The sequence below is a fragment of the Nilaparvata lugens genome, chromosome 1, assembly GCF_014356525.2.
Source record: "Nilaparvata lugens isolate BPH chromosome 1, ASM1435652v1, whole genome shotgun sequence".
Classification (NCBI taxonomy): domain Eukaryota; kingdom Metazoa; phylum Arthropoda; class Insecta; order Hemiptera; family Delphacidae; genus Nilaparvata; species Nilaparvata lugens.
In genome coordinates this window covers 90,850,741-90,870,672 of record NC_052504.1, presented here as the reverse complement: position 1 = coordinate 90,870,672, position 19,932 = coordinate 90,850,741, and the positions used below count along the sequence as shown (strand labels likewise).

The window sequence follows — 19,932 nt, the reverse complement described above, 5'->3', positions numbered from 1 at the left end:
ACGATTTTCTATTGTAGATTGAACAATAGAAATGGATGTTTAGATTTTATATGGGCCTGAGTCTGAGAATAGTCTCGATTCTCTGAGAGATCTATCCTTGAGGAATCTGGAGTAAATTGAATTTTCACCCGTTGTTTGAATTCTCTACCGTACCGTATTAATTTTCCTTCTCTAGTAGGATATATATAGTTTTGTGTTTTATTTTTCCTCAAATAATATTGAATTTGTTCAATCAATATGCCTTTTTCAATAAATGGATGAATAGGCTATAGATTGAATAAGATTTGATTCTAGGAATAATGAAAACGCATTTCTGATTATTGATTTTTTTCTACAATATTGGATAATAATGATCATACATTTTTTTAATTGTAATTTCTTGCTTTTTTCTCTTCATTAATATTAAATTGGGAATTTCTCAAAAAAAGAAAAATCGAGAAAATTATATTCACCCATATAATCACTCAGAAACAGTATTAAATAAGTGAACATGCTACTATTATTTTCAACTTATTGGATGATTGAAAATCATCATATTTGTATCCAATATCAATGGAAGTTATCAATTTTTATTCCCCTGTTTCATTCCTTCTTATTTACTTTTTGAGTTCTACTAAACTTACTCTCATACCTTCATTTCCTACACCTCCCATTTATACCCCAATCTCATATCTTATTAATTACTAGCAGGTAACCCGTGCTCCGCAAGGGTCTATTTTAAAGCTTGACAAACTGGAAACTTGAAGTTTTGAAGAATTGAAAATAGGCCTATAACCATCCTTAGATAATGAAAAACCTATATGCAATATTTCAAGTTATTATCAGTCCAGTAGTTGTTCAGACGTGATGATGCCTCAAACATATTTTCCTATCCCGTTTCCTATCCCGTGTATAATTTATATCCTATATACATGTATAAGTTATAAAGCTCTTCACTTTATTATAGATTAAGATGCATGATATTTTATCTATTGAAATTATGTTCTTCCCTTTGATATTTATTTTTCAAATCCTATCAATAATGATAAGAGGGCTCTTAATAGAATTTGAGATTTGTATGTGAGCTTCAAACTACAAATAATAAGATAAGCTGGAAGAAATAATAAAATCTTCCTCCTCATCAATTCTATCCAGATGCGAAATAAAATACGGTAGGCTTCTATTATAATTTATTAAAATAATATAATCATGATTATAATTTATTATCTAGTATGAATAATATATAGGCTACAGTACAGTAACAATTTTGTTTTTGATGGTTGATATATTTTTCCTACTGTGGACTATTATACACAATTTTCGAAATTTCTCACTTATATTATTACTACATAGGAGAGACAACCGTTTTGTCATGTTGTACTGGGATCATCATAATATATTACTTCTCAGCTCTGAAGATGCCAGACGCCTGGAGAATATAATGAAACGATCTTTCACACCCATCAGTAATCAGTGATCAAACACTTTCTACTTCAAAGTTTCAAAGTTGTACATGACAGTATTGATTTTGTCGAAAATTCTCATTTATTATTATCAACACTACTAATTTTTCGTGGTTGGAGCTCAAGGCTTCTTTCTCCAGTCACGCCAAAAACTATTGTAATTTAATGATTATTCTATTTGTAAAAATATTTCTTGTATTTGGCAATAAATTCATTATTCATTGTCGAATAAATAGTTAAAAATGAAGAATCTTCTTGAATAAAGTAATCAGTCAACGTCTAGAGTTATAATTAATGTAAAATATAAGGATCAGGTCAGTAATTCCTCTGAAGACTCTTTGCTCATAATTTATTTCCTCTGATACAACAAATTAATCATTTCTCATTTTTGTGAAAGCAATAAACATATACATTTCTATGATAAAGTACATAAATCAATATAAGTTTCAAATTTTGTATTATCATCCTCTTTTTGAATGAAGAATTCCTCTATTCATATTCCAAAAAATGCAGTGCTGATCTAAGTAGAAACCCTTTCCAGCAGATTGAAATAGGAGTAGGCCAATTTCATCAGCTGAAATCAAGATTCATAGAACGGTATTTAAAATACAAGTCAGGAGTCAAATTTCAGTCATAAATATTTATTATGAAATCTAACTTTTATGAAATTTGTCATCTTTCTGAGTTGCATATTATGTAATCATGGCCAATCAATAGTGTTCTCTAAAATATTCTAGGAGAGAACTATAGAATGGCCATGATGTGATGTATCTATATATACTATAGATACGAGTACGAGTACTCGTATAGATACGAGTACCTATATACTATAAAATTAATGTTATGTAGGCTCTCCTGTAATTAATAAATCTTATTATCAGGATTTGATTTAAGAGTAACGTAGCCTATTCAAAAGATCCGGTATATAGAAAGTTCTGGTCATAGTATTGATCTGTCAGAGTTCTTCATGAATCATATTATCTGCTCTCCATTCAACCAATTTCGACAGTGAATCTCACTCAGAAATGCTCCAATGTAGAGGGCGGTTGTAGAGGAAATAAACTCTACACAATTCCATGTGTAACTTACATTAACAAATTCAAGTAGAAATATAGTTATAAAAAGGGGTACAAGACAATCAAATGGTGGAATTCTTCTTGTAGAATAAATTTATGAATTTACTGAGACTGGAAATATTCTCGATTGAGAATATTTATATTGAATGTACGTCTTATTTCTTTAGGGCTTCTTTTGAATATAAATAGAAATAGAAATATAAATCTGAGTACCGTACCCTTTTCAAAATTATTCAATCACATGTCATGTTTCGGCTATATAATGCCACTAGCCGTCAGGCTCGCTTCGCTCGCCATATCCGCCTAGCCAGGGGGCTCCGCCCCCTGGATCCCCAACTGGATTGTCCAAGAATGAGATCAGCAGGCTCGCTTCGCTCGCCTGCATTTTTCATTCGAGCATTTTTATCATAATTATGTTAGGACGATCCAGTCGGGGGTCCAGACTAAATGTCTGGCTAAACGAATATGGCGAGCAAAGCGAGCCTGACGGCTAGTAATATAATATTCCCAGGAATAGCTCTGATTAAAGTAGCAGTGCCTAATCAATTTTTCCGCGATAAATGCATTTCAATCTTCAACTTGGTGCCAACCTAACAAAGTCAACTCAACTTAATGCCAACCTGACAAAATTATTAATTTAGTTACCAGTTAACAACTGTTTCGAAGAGGTATTCTAGGTAATCTCTCTAGATTATAGTTCTATATTAACATATGGTATAGACATCTTTCAATTATAATTAAGAGAATAAGAAGAACATTCATGCTAAAAGACGAACTTTAAACCCTTAAAAACCACCCTTAGAGCTAAAATATTGCCAAAAGATTTCTTAGTGCGCCTCTAAATGGCCAACTGAACATACCTACCAAATTTGAACGTTTTTGGCCCGGTAGATTTTTAGTTCTGCGAGTGAGTGAGTGAGTGAGTGAGTGAGTCAGTCAGTCAGTCAGTCAGTCAGTGAGTGCCATTTCGCTTTTATATAATATAGATTATCAAGGCTTGATAATGACATTAACTGAAACATGTGGTGATTGAATAATTTTAAAAAGGGTGATAAAAATAAAAATATAAATCTGGGAACAGGTACCCTTTTTAAAATTTTCCAATCACGACATGTTTCGGCTATATAAAGTCATTATCAAGGCTTGCTAATGACAAATATCGGGGCACCGAGCTTCGCTCGTTATTTTTATTTATTGATAAACAGAACACAATTCTCTAAAATGATCGTGTTTATATATCACAGCTGGCTATACGTCATCTTATGAATTTTGGGGATGCGATATTTTGATTTTTCACATACTCACTTTTTTACTATCCACAGCTGTTTCAGCCAAGGATGATTTATCCTTTTCATGTCGTTCAGCGAGTTTTTTCAAGGATGAGACCTAGTGCAATCGAGTCTTTATATCATGAACCTACTATGTTCCAAATTTTGTGAAAATCGTTAGAGCCGTTTTCGAGATCCGTTAAACATGAATAACCAGATATAAAAATAACCAGATATATAAATACAGAAATTGCTCGCTTAATATAATAGGATAGCAGAAACATGTAGTGATTGAATAATTTTTAAAAGGGTACTTAGATTTGTATTTCCATTTTTATCTATATTGATTGCTATTTTCAAGCAGATAGGCAGCATATTATGTTTTCAACATTTTTCTGGAAATTATTCCCGGATCCCCATCGCTGAGATATCGTTTATCATAACTCAAACGTAATAAAATATGAACAATATGAAGGGAAAAATAGGCTACTTATTAAAACTACAATTATTGAATAAAAAACTCATAATTCTTTTTGGGGACATTTTATCAATTTATCAAAATCGTGGGAATGGAATAGATTTGGGCCAAGCCTGTTGTTCCTTCCTAATCATATTTATATGATTTGTTATTCTGTCCACAAATAAATGAATAAATTAATGAACGAATGAATAATACTTCACTTTATTATATTTTATCATGACTCAATCAAACATCCTTCATCATATTATATGATTTTCCTCATGAATTATGAGGGAAAAAACAATATTTCAAGAATAAAATGAGTAAATTTGAAAAATCTTAATTAAATCAAACACATACTTTACTCATATTTTCCCGATTCTGCTTGAAGAAGTTGTAGGCGCTGCTGACTTGAGGAGGCATATTTGAACGGATCATGAGGATTCTCAGTGTACTTTGCACCCATTTTGGTTTTCCTTGCCATGGAAAATTGTGGAGCGCGAGTCTCATTTTATTTCCCTGCTCCAAAACATTTTTACTTTCAGCATAAGTTAATGTTAGCACAATTTCATGGTTAATCATCATAATAAACAATGATATTTATCATTGAAACGATTATATGTATCATTCTTTCGTCAGCATAGAGTGGAACCTCAACAAAATACATTTCAAGGAACTGCTGAAAAAATGTGCTTTTATACGGTTGAGAGCTAAATGAACTTTTCAAGGGACTGCAAAAAAATATGCCATAACGTGGACTGCTCTAGAATACTAGAATATGGTTAATAAAACAATATAAAAATTTTGAAGCACCCTTTTACTTTTTAAAAAAACTTAAAATGTACCTAGAATATGGTGTATAGGCTACCATATCTCGGGGCTCCACTGAATTACTATTGACATATCAGCATTAGTACATTTTGCAGATATCTTGAATAGAGAGTTTACTTTTAGAGCACACATTATATATTATTGCAATAACATGCACATTATTATCTTTGATCCAAAATATTGATTATCAAAAAGGCTACCGTATGTATAGGTATTTATTGAGGATTGCTTGTTTGGAAATGATGTTTTGACAAACGAAAAAATAATAATACTTAGTGAGATTTATTTATGATGTAGATTACTATAATTTATTTCGACTATGGCTCTTTTAGCACGGGTAGGCTACATCATACTAGTGATAAATCTGATTTATTTGTGAAATGTATTTTGAGGGGAAAGATTCATAATAGACAGTGCAAAAAATAATATAACTGTTGCAGTGATAATCGTGGAATTATTGTAGATTTTAATTCTCAAAAATATGATTCTCTTTTACAATTTCTTGTTTAGTGCTACCGTATTTGTATATATACATAAAAATTAAAAATAAACTACCCTTTTAACATTTTTCCTACTTTTACACTTGTAAAAACATGTTACAAATTGGATTTGGAGTAAAATATAAACTGAATACCGTACTGATAAAAAATGTACTTTGCTTTTCAATTTATATGTTTTTCATATTATGAATTGGGCCGTTTATAGGGAAATGGCCGTCTTGTCCCAGAGATTGAGTGAAAAAGCTTTTTGTTGTACCACCAAAAAATGTAACATTCCAAAACCTATAGGAAAATATCAGTTTACTGTAAAAAGCATCTAGCATGAACACTCAAGAATACAAATTCTACGTCCTAGTGAATTATAAGAGTTTCCTACAAACTAAATAAACTTCACCTCAATGAGAAATATTATCCACCAAAAGTTTTTTTTTACCTGGTTTTCTATTCTCTGTCCATATTCAGAGTAGGCAATGAGCATGAAAAGCAACGGTATCATCATGATTGCATATCTTATGCGTTGGAGGAAATCCGGATGTTGCTGCAAATAAATTCAATAGGAATTAGTGGAAATAGGTGATAATTATTTGGTGATAAGAGATGAATAATTAGGTGGGTGAACTATGGCTGCGTATCTTATATTTATTTTGTCGCTCAGCAAGCTTGAGCTTGCATGCGCTTTATTTGGTAGAATAATACGTGATGTTTTATCAGATTCTGTATTATCAGGGCCCATGAATTGAAATACAGGGCACTTCAAGTTATTTGTTTATTGAATGACAAAAACACATTGGAATTAACTTATTATTCTAATTACTTATGTCTTATACAAGGATTGAACTATAAGTATTAAATTTATAGAATAGAATTATAGTACCCTTTAAAATTGATAAAACAAGAATACAAATTGTAACGTAACTACTAGTTCTGGTGATCACACCAAAATTACTATTATAAGTACAGTATTAAAATTCATGTGATTACATCAGAGTTACTATCATAGCTATCATCTATAGCATAACTTATCATATTGAGAGGCATATTAAACTTAATATCAATTCAATGAATGAGGATGATTTAGCAATTGAACAACAAAAAAATATACAAAGAAAACTACCCATTAAGTTATAATGTAAAGTTATAATGTACTATAATGTAAAATACGAATATAATATAATATAAATACATTATAAACTACCCATCTGAAAATAATGTTCCAGACTCAAGAAAATTGGCACACATTTAACAAACTGTTTCTATGCAGAATAATCGAAAAAATACGGTTGATATATCATTAATAATAATATTTCTATTGGTTCGTTGCTACAGTGCATTTTTATTCTCTACTCAAATGCGCGGTATTCGAATTGTTATGAGAAAAAATAGTTGTATATATTATATGAAATATGTTATATGAAAAAAATGTTATATGAAAAAATAGAATATGGTCACAGTATACATACAGTACGGAAACTTGGCTAGTACCCTGACGCTAAAATTCGCCATCTTGTTAGGAAGCGCCGCATTGTAATAGTATTGATGGTAGGTTCGGATCACTTCAATGATCCGGATCAATTGATCTCGTTCACTGCTACGAGCCAATCAGAAGACCAGGATTGGAACTTCCCAAGGTCAAGTGACGTGTTTAGTATTGGCGTCATGTAAAAAGCATTGGTTAGATAGGCGATTGATTACAAGTTTCCATTCTGTATATTCTGTGATATGGTAGGCCTATTATTTTGGAGTTTTCCTACTTCAGGTCTCTCATTTATATTGTTAAGATTATAGTGGTAGGCATGCATATATAATAATTATATTATTTCCAATGAGATATCTTCATTCTTGGGATAATATCAGCAACTAGTTTTAACTCATTATAGCAATTCTAAGTGTGAATGAAATGAGATGAACAGCGTATGGAATTGTTGCTATTTTATATTATTGTTGATAACTTTTATTATGTTCCAAGGTTTTTCTTGTTTTGATACCGTAAGCGTTAACTCAACGTTATTGAATAGAGCAAATCATACAAGTGTAATTTAGTGTTCTTTGTGTACTTAGCCTACTATACGGTATTTAAGTAAACTATTGTATCTCACTTTTTTTAATTCTTGTAAATTAAAATAATATGTTACAAATTCATGCAAATATTACATAGCTTGGAATAGATTTGTCACACTTGATGTTGTGTGAAACACTTGAAAAAATAATGTGAAACACTAACTTGATGTGTAAATTTTACACTAAATTTATGAAATTTACTTATTATACAGACCTGTAAGCAGAATATCAATATAGCCAGTTGAATTGTGAGAAATGAATTTCCATAAATCAGAGAACTCACTAAGGAGCTATTCAGCTTATGCACCTTCCTATATAGAAGAGATTAATTATCTTGTCATAAAAATTCAATATGTACAATATAATGGAATTTGAAGAATTAAAGCTAAAAAGACCCGGTCGCACAAAAACATTTTATATGAAATTTAACTGAGATACAGTGCTGATTGAAGACGTCATCCGATTTTCTCATTGCGTGGGCATTCATAGAAAATCCACCAAGTCCATAAAAGTACATTTTTCAGGAAATCAATTTCTAATTTCTAACATCAATCATAATTTCCTTATAGTGATTTTTCACAAAATAATTTCATACTGAAAGAAATTAAATATTCTTCACTATTTTTTTGATAATTAATTATTTAACATTCATAGTTTATAGAATTAATTAAAAACTAATAAGAAATCAAAGTTTGGAAAAATTGGACTTAGTTCATTTTTCTTGTACGCCCACGATTGGTTTTCATGGCATTTAACAGCTTTAAGCACGGTTAGAATCTAATAAACATTTGTGCAACCGGGGAAATGACTTATTATCTGAGCTGTAAGCTACACAAATTTCCTCACTCATATTCTCAAATCATAGGCCTATACGATAAAATGTCATTGTATCCAGAATTTAAAATTAGTCGTATTTTTATTTACCCTTTCATTTGTTAATACTTACTGCAATATATTTTTAATCATTCCATAGATCTGCATTATCAAACCAATTACTATAATTAACTATTTGCACTGCGACTGCGGTGATATCCAGTCAGCTGACCACCTGTTAAAATGTCGTCTTGCTCCACAATGCACAATACATTATCTTTTTATATTATTTAATGACAAAGCTGTTAAAACAGTTGAATACTACTTCAATATTGGCATATGAATCACCTGACACGATCAAATGAACAGCTTGATAAAGAAATTCAATCAAGGAGTTGAGTAATTAATTATTTTAATCACTTTTGAACAATTAATTACGACATAGCAGTCAGTCATAGCATTGTTCAAAAGTGTTCATTAACAAGCAGTTAGTAATGGAATCAAACATTGAAGAGATTATTTTTAGTTGAATTATCCCAAAACAAAACATATATAATATAAATAGAAAAAAAATAAAAATCTCAGTATCCTTTTGAATTATTAAAAAAATAATATAATTATAAGAATAATATAGTGATGAAATAATTCAAAAAGGGTACTGAGATTTTTTTTTATTTATATTACAAGTAGCCCTATACAGAAAAGAGATAAAACATATTATAATATCATCATAAATAGTGATACTTAAGCTGTGTTTACACCAAAGTTATTAACAAAATTTTAAAAACTTAAATCCTTATAGATTCTATTGGATTGAACGGAACTTGCCAAGCACATAAATGATCATCATGTGTATGATAAGTAATGTTCAATCTAATAGAATCTATAAGGATTAAGTTATTAACATTTTGTTAATAACTTTTGTGTAAACACAGCTTTAGATAACTTGTGATAGCTTTATGAACTTGATATAAAGTTCATAGGTTTTGATAGCTTAGATAGAATAATAGAAATTTTGAATAAGTTTGCTTTACCTATTTAATACTATAAATTAGGTACTAAATAATAAAAATTAATTTGTACTAAATACTAAAATTTGGTATTAAATACCAAAGCAAACTTATGCAAAATTTTTATTATTGTATCTAGGCTATCAGCAAGCTCAAATTTTGAGTTTTGAAAAATTATCCAACTATTTCCACAGAAAAATTTAAGGTGGGCCATATCGATTCAAGAATTGTTTGTGAGGGAGAGTAGGATAAAACCAGGTATAGCTTAGGTACCAGGCTCTCATACAGAAACTTGTAATAATTACACAGTCTACTTTGTAGTAATTCAGTTTTAAATTGCCACTAATGACAATTATATCAGCCTCATAGTTTTTTACTGGTAAGCTATTTAGTGAAAATAGTGCAACAATCATATGGTTCCACCCCATGTGTTATACCTTGTTTCACCCCAGGGACAATAGAAATTGGAGACCTATAATAAAGTGCTTGGAATAAATTAAATATAGCGTAATTATAGAAGATCGCTATATTGTATCCTAACATTATTATATTTTGTAGGTATCAAAAACAACACTACTGTAGGTAGTTCCATTGATAGTTTCATTAGGCCTATCAAGTGTCATTTCAAAAGTAGGTAGTTTTCACCTTATGATTATTATAGGCTACACAGCACACACAGGTGTGTGACTATGAATCTGACATAAATCATGACACTATGTGTCTATGACTCATCTTTCACGAAGGTCATGTGTGGTTCATACTTAGTGGATGAATAAAATTATTCTGAATTGAATAAAAACACACAACATATGTTGTCAAATTCCACACAGTTCAACTGTTGAACTGTTGAACAGTTGAACTGTGTAGAATTTGACAGCATATGTGTTTGTTTATCAATGTCTCAATCATGTCAAGGTGAATTATAACTCCTATGTTCAGCAGGGTATGTGTCACAACTATAATACTAGAGGTAGGAATAAACTAGTCTTGAAGTTTTGCCACTATGCAAATACCCAGAAAACTTTCTATTACGTTTCTCTGAAACTTTTTAATGCCTTGCCTGAGAATATTAAAAAATTACCATTAAAAATATCCACAAATAGAGTTAAACGATTTCTGTTGACGAATCCAATTTATGAAATAGGAGAGTTCTATGACGTAGTTGACAATATGCTTGATTAGCAACTATAGGTACTCTCATGGGTGAACTAGTCATATGATCATGTCTTATGAGTGTGTTTTACTTATATTGTTATGAAAATAAGTATATTTTTATAATCTATTGTAATGACTTCTTGCTTGTAATTGTTTCAATCTATCATTGACATTTGTAATGCAATTGATGTTCTCAATTAGCTGCTGCAATAAAGTATTTTGACTTGACTTTGACTATGTGTGTTTTTATTCAATTCAGATACTCTGATCTACAATGGAACGGTTCTACAATATTGACAATGACAATGTTGGATCAGAGTATCCTTAACATTGTAAGGAATTTCGGCGAGACAAAATGCTTTTCACAGTCAAAACATATACGGTATGACTTACAACTTTTCAAACTGTAGTGACGTGGTGGTGACGTGAAGATGGCGTGGCACTAACTTTTTGCCACTTCTACGTCACTCCTATATAAACATAATATATAGTCAAATGGAAATGGAGTGGCGTTTCGCCACGTCACTTCTGTTTGCATTGAATCATATTATTTTATATGGAACAAGTTATGAAAGTCAGTGCCACGCCACCGCCACGTCCATGCCACGTCCCCGCCACGTCACTTCAGGGTGAATTGAATGTTATGAGGCTTATATGGCGTGATTAACTGAACTTTTTCCTTCCTACTTGTTAGTAAACTATCCACTGCTAGGTAGCAGTACCAATTGGATCATAATCAGACTACTATGCAGGTTATTGATACTCAAAACTACCCGGTTTGACCCAACTACTCGGTTTTACCCTACTCTCCCATATCCAAACATTTTCAAATTTCATTTCTCAACTTTTCTCTCATTATTTTTACTCTACTCTTTATTCGAAAGATTACTTGTAAAATGGCTCACTTGAATATCAGTTGATGATGTATGACCAAATCTCTGACAACCAATTTCAATTTCCTCTCTTGATCATAAAAATTTCCTGCATTGTAGTAGTCGTCTTCATTGTGTTCGATATTTTCCAAACACAGCTCCTCAAGTCTCATACAGAATAAATCAATTTCCAACGACACATGACTGACGGTGAGGATGAAACGTGTGTGCAGAATCACAGTGCAAATCAACTGTATGTAGATGTAGAATGATTCCACCAGGAACACTTGTAAGAGTGTTTGAAGGCTGGAAAATACTGGAGGGCTTCTTGCTGCACTCTCATGAGATATGAAAAACATGAATGGCAAAATAACTCGACTCAAACTTTGCGATTTCATGATATGAAGAATTATGCCGAATGCTGGAGCCAGCATGTATCCAGTGTAGAAACAAATCAAGATGATTTCAAGACGGTCAACTAATAGAACGGTTTTCTGTTCCATCTCGTTGATCCTATCCAATTTTGCAATGTATTGTTTCTTCTTCTTGTAACTGCTGGTAGTAATATCATTCAAGAAATATTTGTCATCTATGATTGATATTGCAACCGGGACATGGGTGAGGAATGGAAATATATCATTGACCAATCCCAGAGTACCCATGTTATTGTTGAGGCTTTCAATGGCTGAAACCTTGGAGCTGAAGCTCCAAACACTCCATTTATGGATGATTGCATACACGGTTTGGAGGAACATGTAGTTGACAAATGCATAGATGAACTTTCCGAAAAATGTGGCATGCTCCTTGGGGTACAAATTGGTTCGTTTCAAGTATTTTATCAGTTTTTGTCTGCTTTCCTCAATTTTTCCTTGTCCCTAGAGTCAAAAAATTCATTCAAAATAATTATTTGAAAGTTTAAAAAAAATCATTCAAAATAATTCACTGGCCTATTAAGAAGTAGAGAGTCCGGCAATAGAACCTCCCCAATTTCAGTCCTAGAATATGGATACAAAAAAAAACATACTTATTGTTGTATAGACAACATACTTCTTTGATGAACACATAATACAGTGACATTTTATATATTGTTTTAAAAATTTGTATAAACAATAGTCTTCGTACCCTTTTTGAAATATTTAATCACAACATGTTTCGGACATTGATGCCATTTTCAAGTGATATGGAGTAAATAAATAAATAAATAAATACTTGAAATTGGCATCAATGTCCGAAACATGTTGTGATTAAATATTTCAAAAAGGGTACTACCCAGGTAGCACACCTACGTGTTTCCAACGTTGAAATTTGGTTGTTGAGGTTGAATAACCGTTAGCGGTTGAATTTTTCAACGTTTTAAATGCAACGTTGTTTTCAACGGTTGATCTATCGTTGAAAACACGTTGAAAACGAGCTTCCAATTCCACCACTCACAGCGCTACAGTAGTCCTTACACAAAAACGGATCTATCAACGACGATCGACTGATCAACGCCATTTCATGTTTGAATTCTCATCATGTTGATGAAAGCTGTGAACTCTTTTAGAAGAGTCTACCTATTCCATTTTGACTTGGTAAGTTTATTTAATTTATTATTCTTATTTAAAAGATGAGATTGTTTGGTGATTTATTGTCAAAACTTCAAAACAAATATTGTGTGTTGAACATAATTATGTTTACATTTGAGGTTAGGGTTAGGTAAGTTATATTATGTTTTAAATTAGAGGGCTCTAATTTAATATAATTATTAAAAATTAATATAATACAATAAGCTTGGTTTTAAGTATTTTACATGTAGCCTACTACTTAACTTCCAAATAAATTACTATTACTTTGATTCCTGCACAAATATTTTCATTATGCTATCTATGTATTGTTTTTGTCACAGGACTGCTTGTGTTGAGAAATTCCATCGAACTTAATATAATAACACTGAACTTAATAAAATATAAATCACTTAACATCAAAGTGATTGCTTTTAACAAGTTCAGTAATTAACTCGGTGATCCAAGAAATTGAAAACGGGTGTCCGGAGTTCAGCTCATAAATATTAACATTTTCCAAATATCGTCATTCCATGGTGACGAATTTAGCTTAAACTTGTTCATTTTAAAATTAAATTTTCAATTAATTTATGCATGTTTACAACCCATATATGTCAAGGATATTTTTGATTAATTTCATTGTGATTTTAAACTTTTGGTCTAGGTTTACAAAATTTAGTAGGCCAATAAAAAATGGTTGAAATATTGGGATACAACTGTTTTTTTCATAAAACTAAGTATGTACCTACAGTAACTATTAAATTTTACTCATAAATCTAAAAAATAAATTTTCTACCGTTTTTATATAGAGCCTTATTTGTTTACTTCTATAGGCCTAATGAAAGAGGAGTATTTCAAGTTAAAATTCGTCTATGGTACAAAATTTGGAAACCCAATATTCTTACTTTATTCTTAGTTCTTTTGAATGTTTGAACGAACAGCTGGCGTGACTTTCTCGTCTGACTATTGTATAGTAATGGACTATTTTTATCTAAAAAACAGTCATCATCTCGCCTTGTGATTCAAAATATCAATGTGTATAACAAAATATCAAATGTATAACATTATTAGATGTGCACTTGAGAAAAATTTCTGTACTTGTTGTTAAAAGCAATTCCCTTTCAACCATGCAACATCTGTATCAAATAATAACTCATATGTGGTGGCAAAATTTCATCTGCCTTCATATTATAGAATTTCTTATTAAAATTTATATTACCTTATGTTTCAGATTCTATCAAAACATCTTGTGGGTCGACTGTGGGCATTGAGACCCAAATTGGAGACGCTATTAAGGATTGGCTAAAATATGTGACAGTCAGAGTATTTTCAGTGGAGAAAAAAACAATCTAATTTCGTCGGTAATTAAAAAGTATTATGAAATGAAAGTGGAAAGTTATTTTGAAAGTCCCTTTCTATTGAAACACTGTAATAAAATATTTGTTTCTCTATTGCATAAATCACAAACTATCATCATACCTGAAAACTAAAATGTAGGCGGGTTTATACGATGCCAATTGACAAGACAATAATATTGTCTTCTGAAATTTATAGCTGGTGTAAAGTATCAATTGAATCTTTTAATTCTAGAACCATCATATAGGCATAACTAAAAAAAAACTAATTGACAATTATTATTGTTTTGCCAATTGGCATAGTTTAAACCTGGCATAAATGTCAAGTAAAAATTTAGATGATCTATATTATTTGCTAGAAAGAATTGAGCTATTTTTGCTCACCACAGATAAAATTATCATACTAAAAATTCGAGATTTTTAAACAACTGCTGAATTCTTGAAATAATAGTTTTAATTTATGTTTCTTACAGACATAAAATGTTTTTGAGCTTGGCAGAGTATATTAAATTACCATGGTAATTTGGTTGTAACCATCTTAGTTCTTTAAACAACCTTTCATCATACTATTTTTGTGGATCAAAATTGAAGTAATATGGAAATAGAAAGAAAAATAAAAATCTCAGTATCCTTTTTGAATCATTTAAATAATGATTAATAATAGTGATTAAATAATTCAAAAAGGATACTGAGATTTTTATTTTCCTTTCTATTTCTATAAAAAGTAGCCCTATACAGAAAAGAGATGAATATGGTTTTTATTGTGTGTTTTAATGTCAACTTACCAATGTACCGCATTGCAGGGTAATATTTCTGTTACATGAAATCATATGTAAATAAATGGAAATATGATTTCGTATTTTCATCTCTTTTCAAATGATTTTAGAAATATTACCATGTAATTGATAAGGTACCGGTTCAAAAGTATGGCTAATTCAATGTCTATTTATAGTTGAAAATAATGGTTGTCACAACGTGCTTTCAACGTCTATTTATGGTTGAAAATAATGGTTGTCACGACGTGCTTTCAACGTCTATTTATAGTTGAAAATAATGGTTGTTACAATGTTGTTTCAACTATTATTCAACGTTGAAAATAATGTGGAAACGGCGGACATTTTCTCGTGTTTTCAACGTTGAATTTAAACGTCTTTTCAACGTTAAGGTATTACGTGTTTCTAACGTTATTTCAACGTTTCTGTGCTACCTGGGTAAGATTTTTATTTTTCTTTTCCATTTCTATAAAAGTAGCCCTATACAGAAAAGAGATAAACAATAGTGTTCATTTATTCCGCTTTTACGTAGTCGTACCAGGACGTTTGACAGTTCAATTTCAATTTTTTTTTCAATTAAAAAAAAAATAGTTCATTTTTTAGATTGTGATTTTTTTGTCAACTTAAAGACTGTACCTACTACCTCAAATCTTCAAAAAACTAGAGGCAGCCATTCCAAGGAAAATTGCACATCAATTAATTAAAAACGTCCTGAGAGAAAAATTTCACAATCAAGAGGACTTAATAGTAGATAAAAAGTTTTAACATACGGTAATAATTTAAAATACCGTACCGTATTGTATATCAAGTGTTGATTAAAAGTAAGTTTTCTGTATTTTTGTTATAATTTTTCTCATGTGACCACACTTTTTTGTAATTCAAAATTATTAAAGTTTTATTGCTGGAACCTATTTGATAATAAAGTTCTAGGCTATATTAGTTATTACTTCAATTGACAATATTTTAGACCTTGTTTGAAAAGAGTTCAAGGCTTAAATAGAATATTATCAGCCTATTTAATTACAACAAATTGACGATATTTTTGATTATGGTTGAACACATTCAAGGCTTCAATTGATTATATCAAGCTGCATTTACACCAAAGTTATTAACAAAATATGTTAATAACTTAATCCTCATAGATTCTATTAGATTGAATGGAACTTGATACTTGACAAACACATATAAATGTTTAACATGAGTATAATAAGTTATATTCAATCCAATGGAATCTATATGGATCAAGTTATTAACATATTTTGTTAATAACTTTGGTTTAAACGCAGCTATTTATTTGGTCGATTTATTTATTATCCAATATTTCCATCCATCAGTGATTATAACTCTTCCATTCTTAACACATGAATTTACTGGGTTTCTTTTAATTCGTTATAGCCCAAGTACGATGCATTTCTTTATTCTATCAGTTTATTATTCAATATCCCAATAGGACTTTACAAATAGGATATTTACTACTTTTTCTCTGTTCGTATATTTTTTATGAGAACAGAATTAGTTAGGCCTAACTTATCTTACTCAGCTATTTTCTAAAGTTCTGTTTTCCTCTTGAATATAGCATTAAACTTAATCCATATTGATTCAATTGTTTATAGGCCTGCACTGTATGGTATGAATTTTGGTATGGATTCTATTATTCACTCTTATGCAATTACCGTATTGAAATATATTAATGAGAGTATAAATAATAAAATATAGATAAATCAACTAGTACAGCTTATTTTGTAAATGATGAATCAACTATCCATAAAATTTTACTACTGAATATTTCGCTTGAATTTTGCAAATACAACGGTATACAAAGTTGTAGGCCTATATACTCAAAATAAAAATCAATATATATTTTACCTACCATGAATTGATTTCAACCCATTCCAATCAGCCCATAATGCATTATTAGAAGCATCATCTTGTCTATAATGAGGTCTACTTTATAATGTGGAGTATTATTTTGTAATGTTTATAATGCAGTGTTTGTTTAGCAATGGTATCAATGGTTTGTTTAGCAATGGTTTATCCTTGTCTATCATTCAACAAATCGGATAGCTCTAACTCTTTCACGCTTTGTTCTGTTGCTAGATCGTCTTTTAACAATGTAGAATTCATAATATAAATTAACAAAATATTCAATCCCGATTATGAAAATGCATTATGAAATTATTGGAAAATATAATTTATCGCTTAATAAAATTTAATTGATTATTCAATAATATTTATGGTAGAAGATCCCTGCATTATGTAATTCCCTACTTATTCAACATACTACCTCCAAATATTCTCTTACTCTATTAAGATTACTCTGAAAAGGATGTAATGTTATATCTCAATAACAGCACAATCGATTTATAAAACTAATAATATTACAAATGTACACATAATTTATGAAACGTCAAGTTAAAAAAATGACAGCATATGCTTACATTATTAGAATTTTTCAATATTTGCTGGCTGAAGTTTGAAAATTTTACTTTTATTGTCACTGCCGCCTGTTTCAACGATAAAAATGTACTATTACTTGTGTAATAGTATATTTCGCACCTAGGGCCAAACATGAGACTTTTTTGCCCATGGTGAGAACGTTATTTTTCGCCACACAGAAAAATAAACAATATAAATATGAGAATAATTGTTTATTGGGCACTTCCGAGAGCAAAACAGGAAGGTCATAGCTCTAGTAAATCTGAGGTAATCTGAATATCAGGAAATTGTCCAAGAACTTTTATTTTTTATTCTGATTTGTCTAAATAACCTAGAAGATTATGCTCAATTATGTAAGAGGTTGAGTTTATACTTTTTATTCTTCCAAATGACAATAAAGATGATATAATTATAAATGATTTGATTTTTGAATAATAAACACAAATGATGAAAAGTTTTTTGGTCAGCTGTTTTAGCACACTTGAAATTTGGCCAATCTGAATGTCAACGTCAACAATGATTGTTGTCGTTGACTTCGGAAGTTTAGGTTAGAAGTTCTATCCTACTCTGAAAATCGAATTTGAATAGTTTATAATATATATCTTATCTGTATTTTATTCATCCAAATAAAATAATAGTATCTTATTGCAGAATACTTATTCAATTCTAGAAGCATAAACTGATTCCTTTTCATAAACCATTTTGTAAACACCTTCACATCAAATCAGAATCAGCTGACTTCAAGGTTATTTTACAGCCCTAGGGCCATAAAACTTTTACCGGCCTGGTCAGAAAACAATCATTTTCGGCCTCCATATGACGCACGAAAACCAGCTTATTACATCCAAGTGGGGCAAAAAACAATTTTTCCCTTTTCCTTATTATTTCATTCCTCTCTAATAAAATTTTAATTTTTTCCCTTTTCTATTAATTGTGTATCAAAATCTGATGTATATTTCTTATTTTATTTTTGCATTTTGTATTAGTTTTCTTTAATTTTTCACTTAAAATCTTTGAAGTGTAATATTTATTTTGTCTAAGTTTATTTATCTTTTGTAACTCATTTTTTCCTGTAACTGGGCACTCGCCGAAAAACCTTTGGGTTTGGCAGGACCCTCAACTGTTTGTATTGTGAATAAAAAATTTTGATTTGATTTGATTTTTTTAAACAAGAATGAACAGTCAATATTACATCAATAAACCTGTATCAGCTACCGTACCTATATAGAAGGCATTGATAAGACAGAGGTTCGGCAACGTTGTTTCCCTATCTTTCTCCACTGCCATTATAAGGTCGACCTTACTATAGGCATATTCCATTTCATCAAATTATTGTCAACAATGTAATCTTATAAAAATCAGAAACCAGAGAAAAACGGTCGAGAAAGGTTTTTCGACGAAAATTATTATCAGGATGATGTACCGTACTTCGATGATGCTCCATATATTATTCAATACTCACCTCCATATAGGCCTATGTTAATTGAATTAACAGTGGCTGCCTGCAGATAAACTTTCTGCAAATTCTGCAAGAGATACACTCTACTTATTGACATCCATGTTGACTTTGACTGGCTTTATGGTGAGAAGTTTCCTATTCAGGTAATTCTATTTTATCTTGTATCAATAAATTTATTACTGCCCACCTGCAATCTCAACAGCAGAGAAATGACTGACTTCTGAACAGATCCAACAATAAATAGTAACTGTTTAAAGACAAGGTACATCCAATTAGCCTACAAAGAAAATGATTGGAATCATCTAATACTTATTCTGGTCTCCAGCAGCAATTGCTAGCTATTTTTCGAACTCAAAAACTGAGATATTATTGCCAAAAAGTTGAAATGATAGAGTTCAGGAAGGGTATTATTATTTGTTCGCCAATAATGATAGTGCTGCATTGATTGCGTGATAATATTATTGCAATAAGTGGGTTGTTATCTGGACTGAGACTTTTTGCTGGATATTTCAGCTGGATTTCTACTGTGATTGTGTTATTTTTGTATAATATTATCTCTTATTTTGGAAAACGTACTTTTCCTAATTCCACAGAAGTATTTATCCTACCAACAGTGAAGTCGTTCAGTTGGCTTCTCCTCATCATCTAGGAAACATCACACTTAATATTTTCTCATTGAAACTGGTGATCATGTTTCATGCGGATAATATATCAGTGTAGAATACTTCTTTGCAACATGATCTGACTTTTTTCTATGAACGTCTGTACCGGTACCCATAATATTTGTATGTAGAGTTGTTTGTTGAAAAATCAATGTTGGATTTTTATAAACGTTGTTATAAATAAAAATTATTGCGATTGAAGGTGAAATAACAGAATAATA

At 30.6% G+C, this 19,932-nt stretch overlaps 1 protein-coding gene across 1 annotated transcript; it reads right to left on the bottom strand.

The window, feature by feature from the left end:
- Positions 1 to 1,774: 1,774 nt before the first annotated feature.
- LOC120349446 lies at positions 1,775 to 12,509 on the bottom strand. The gene is made up of 5 exons (XM_039419601.1): positions 11,519 to 12,509; positions 7,850 to 7,946; positions 6,011 to 6,115; positions 4,607 to 4,765; positions 1,775 to 2,016 (listed from the first exon to the last, which is right to left on the bottom strand). The coding sequence occupies exons 1-5, from the start codon at positions 12,238 to 12,240 to the stop codon at positions 1,963 to 1,965; spliced, it is 1,137 nt and encodes a 378-aa protein (XP_039275535.1). The 5' UTR covers positions 12,241 to 12,509; the 3' UTR covers positions 1,775 to 1,962.
- Between the last annotated feature and the right edge of the window lie 7,423 nt (positions 12,510 to 19,932).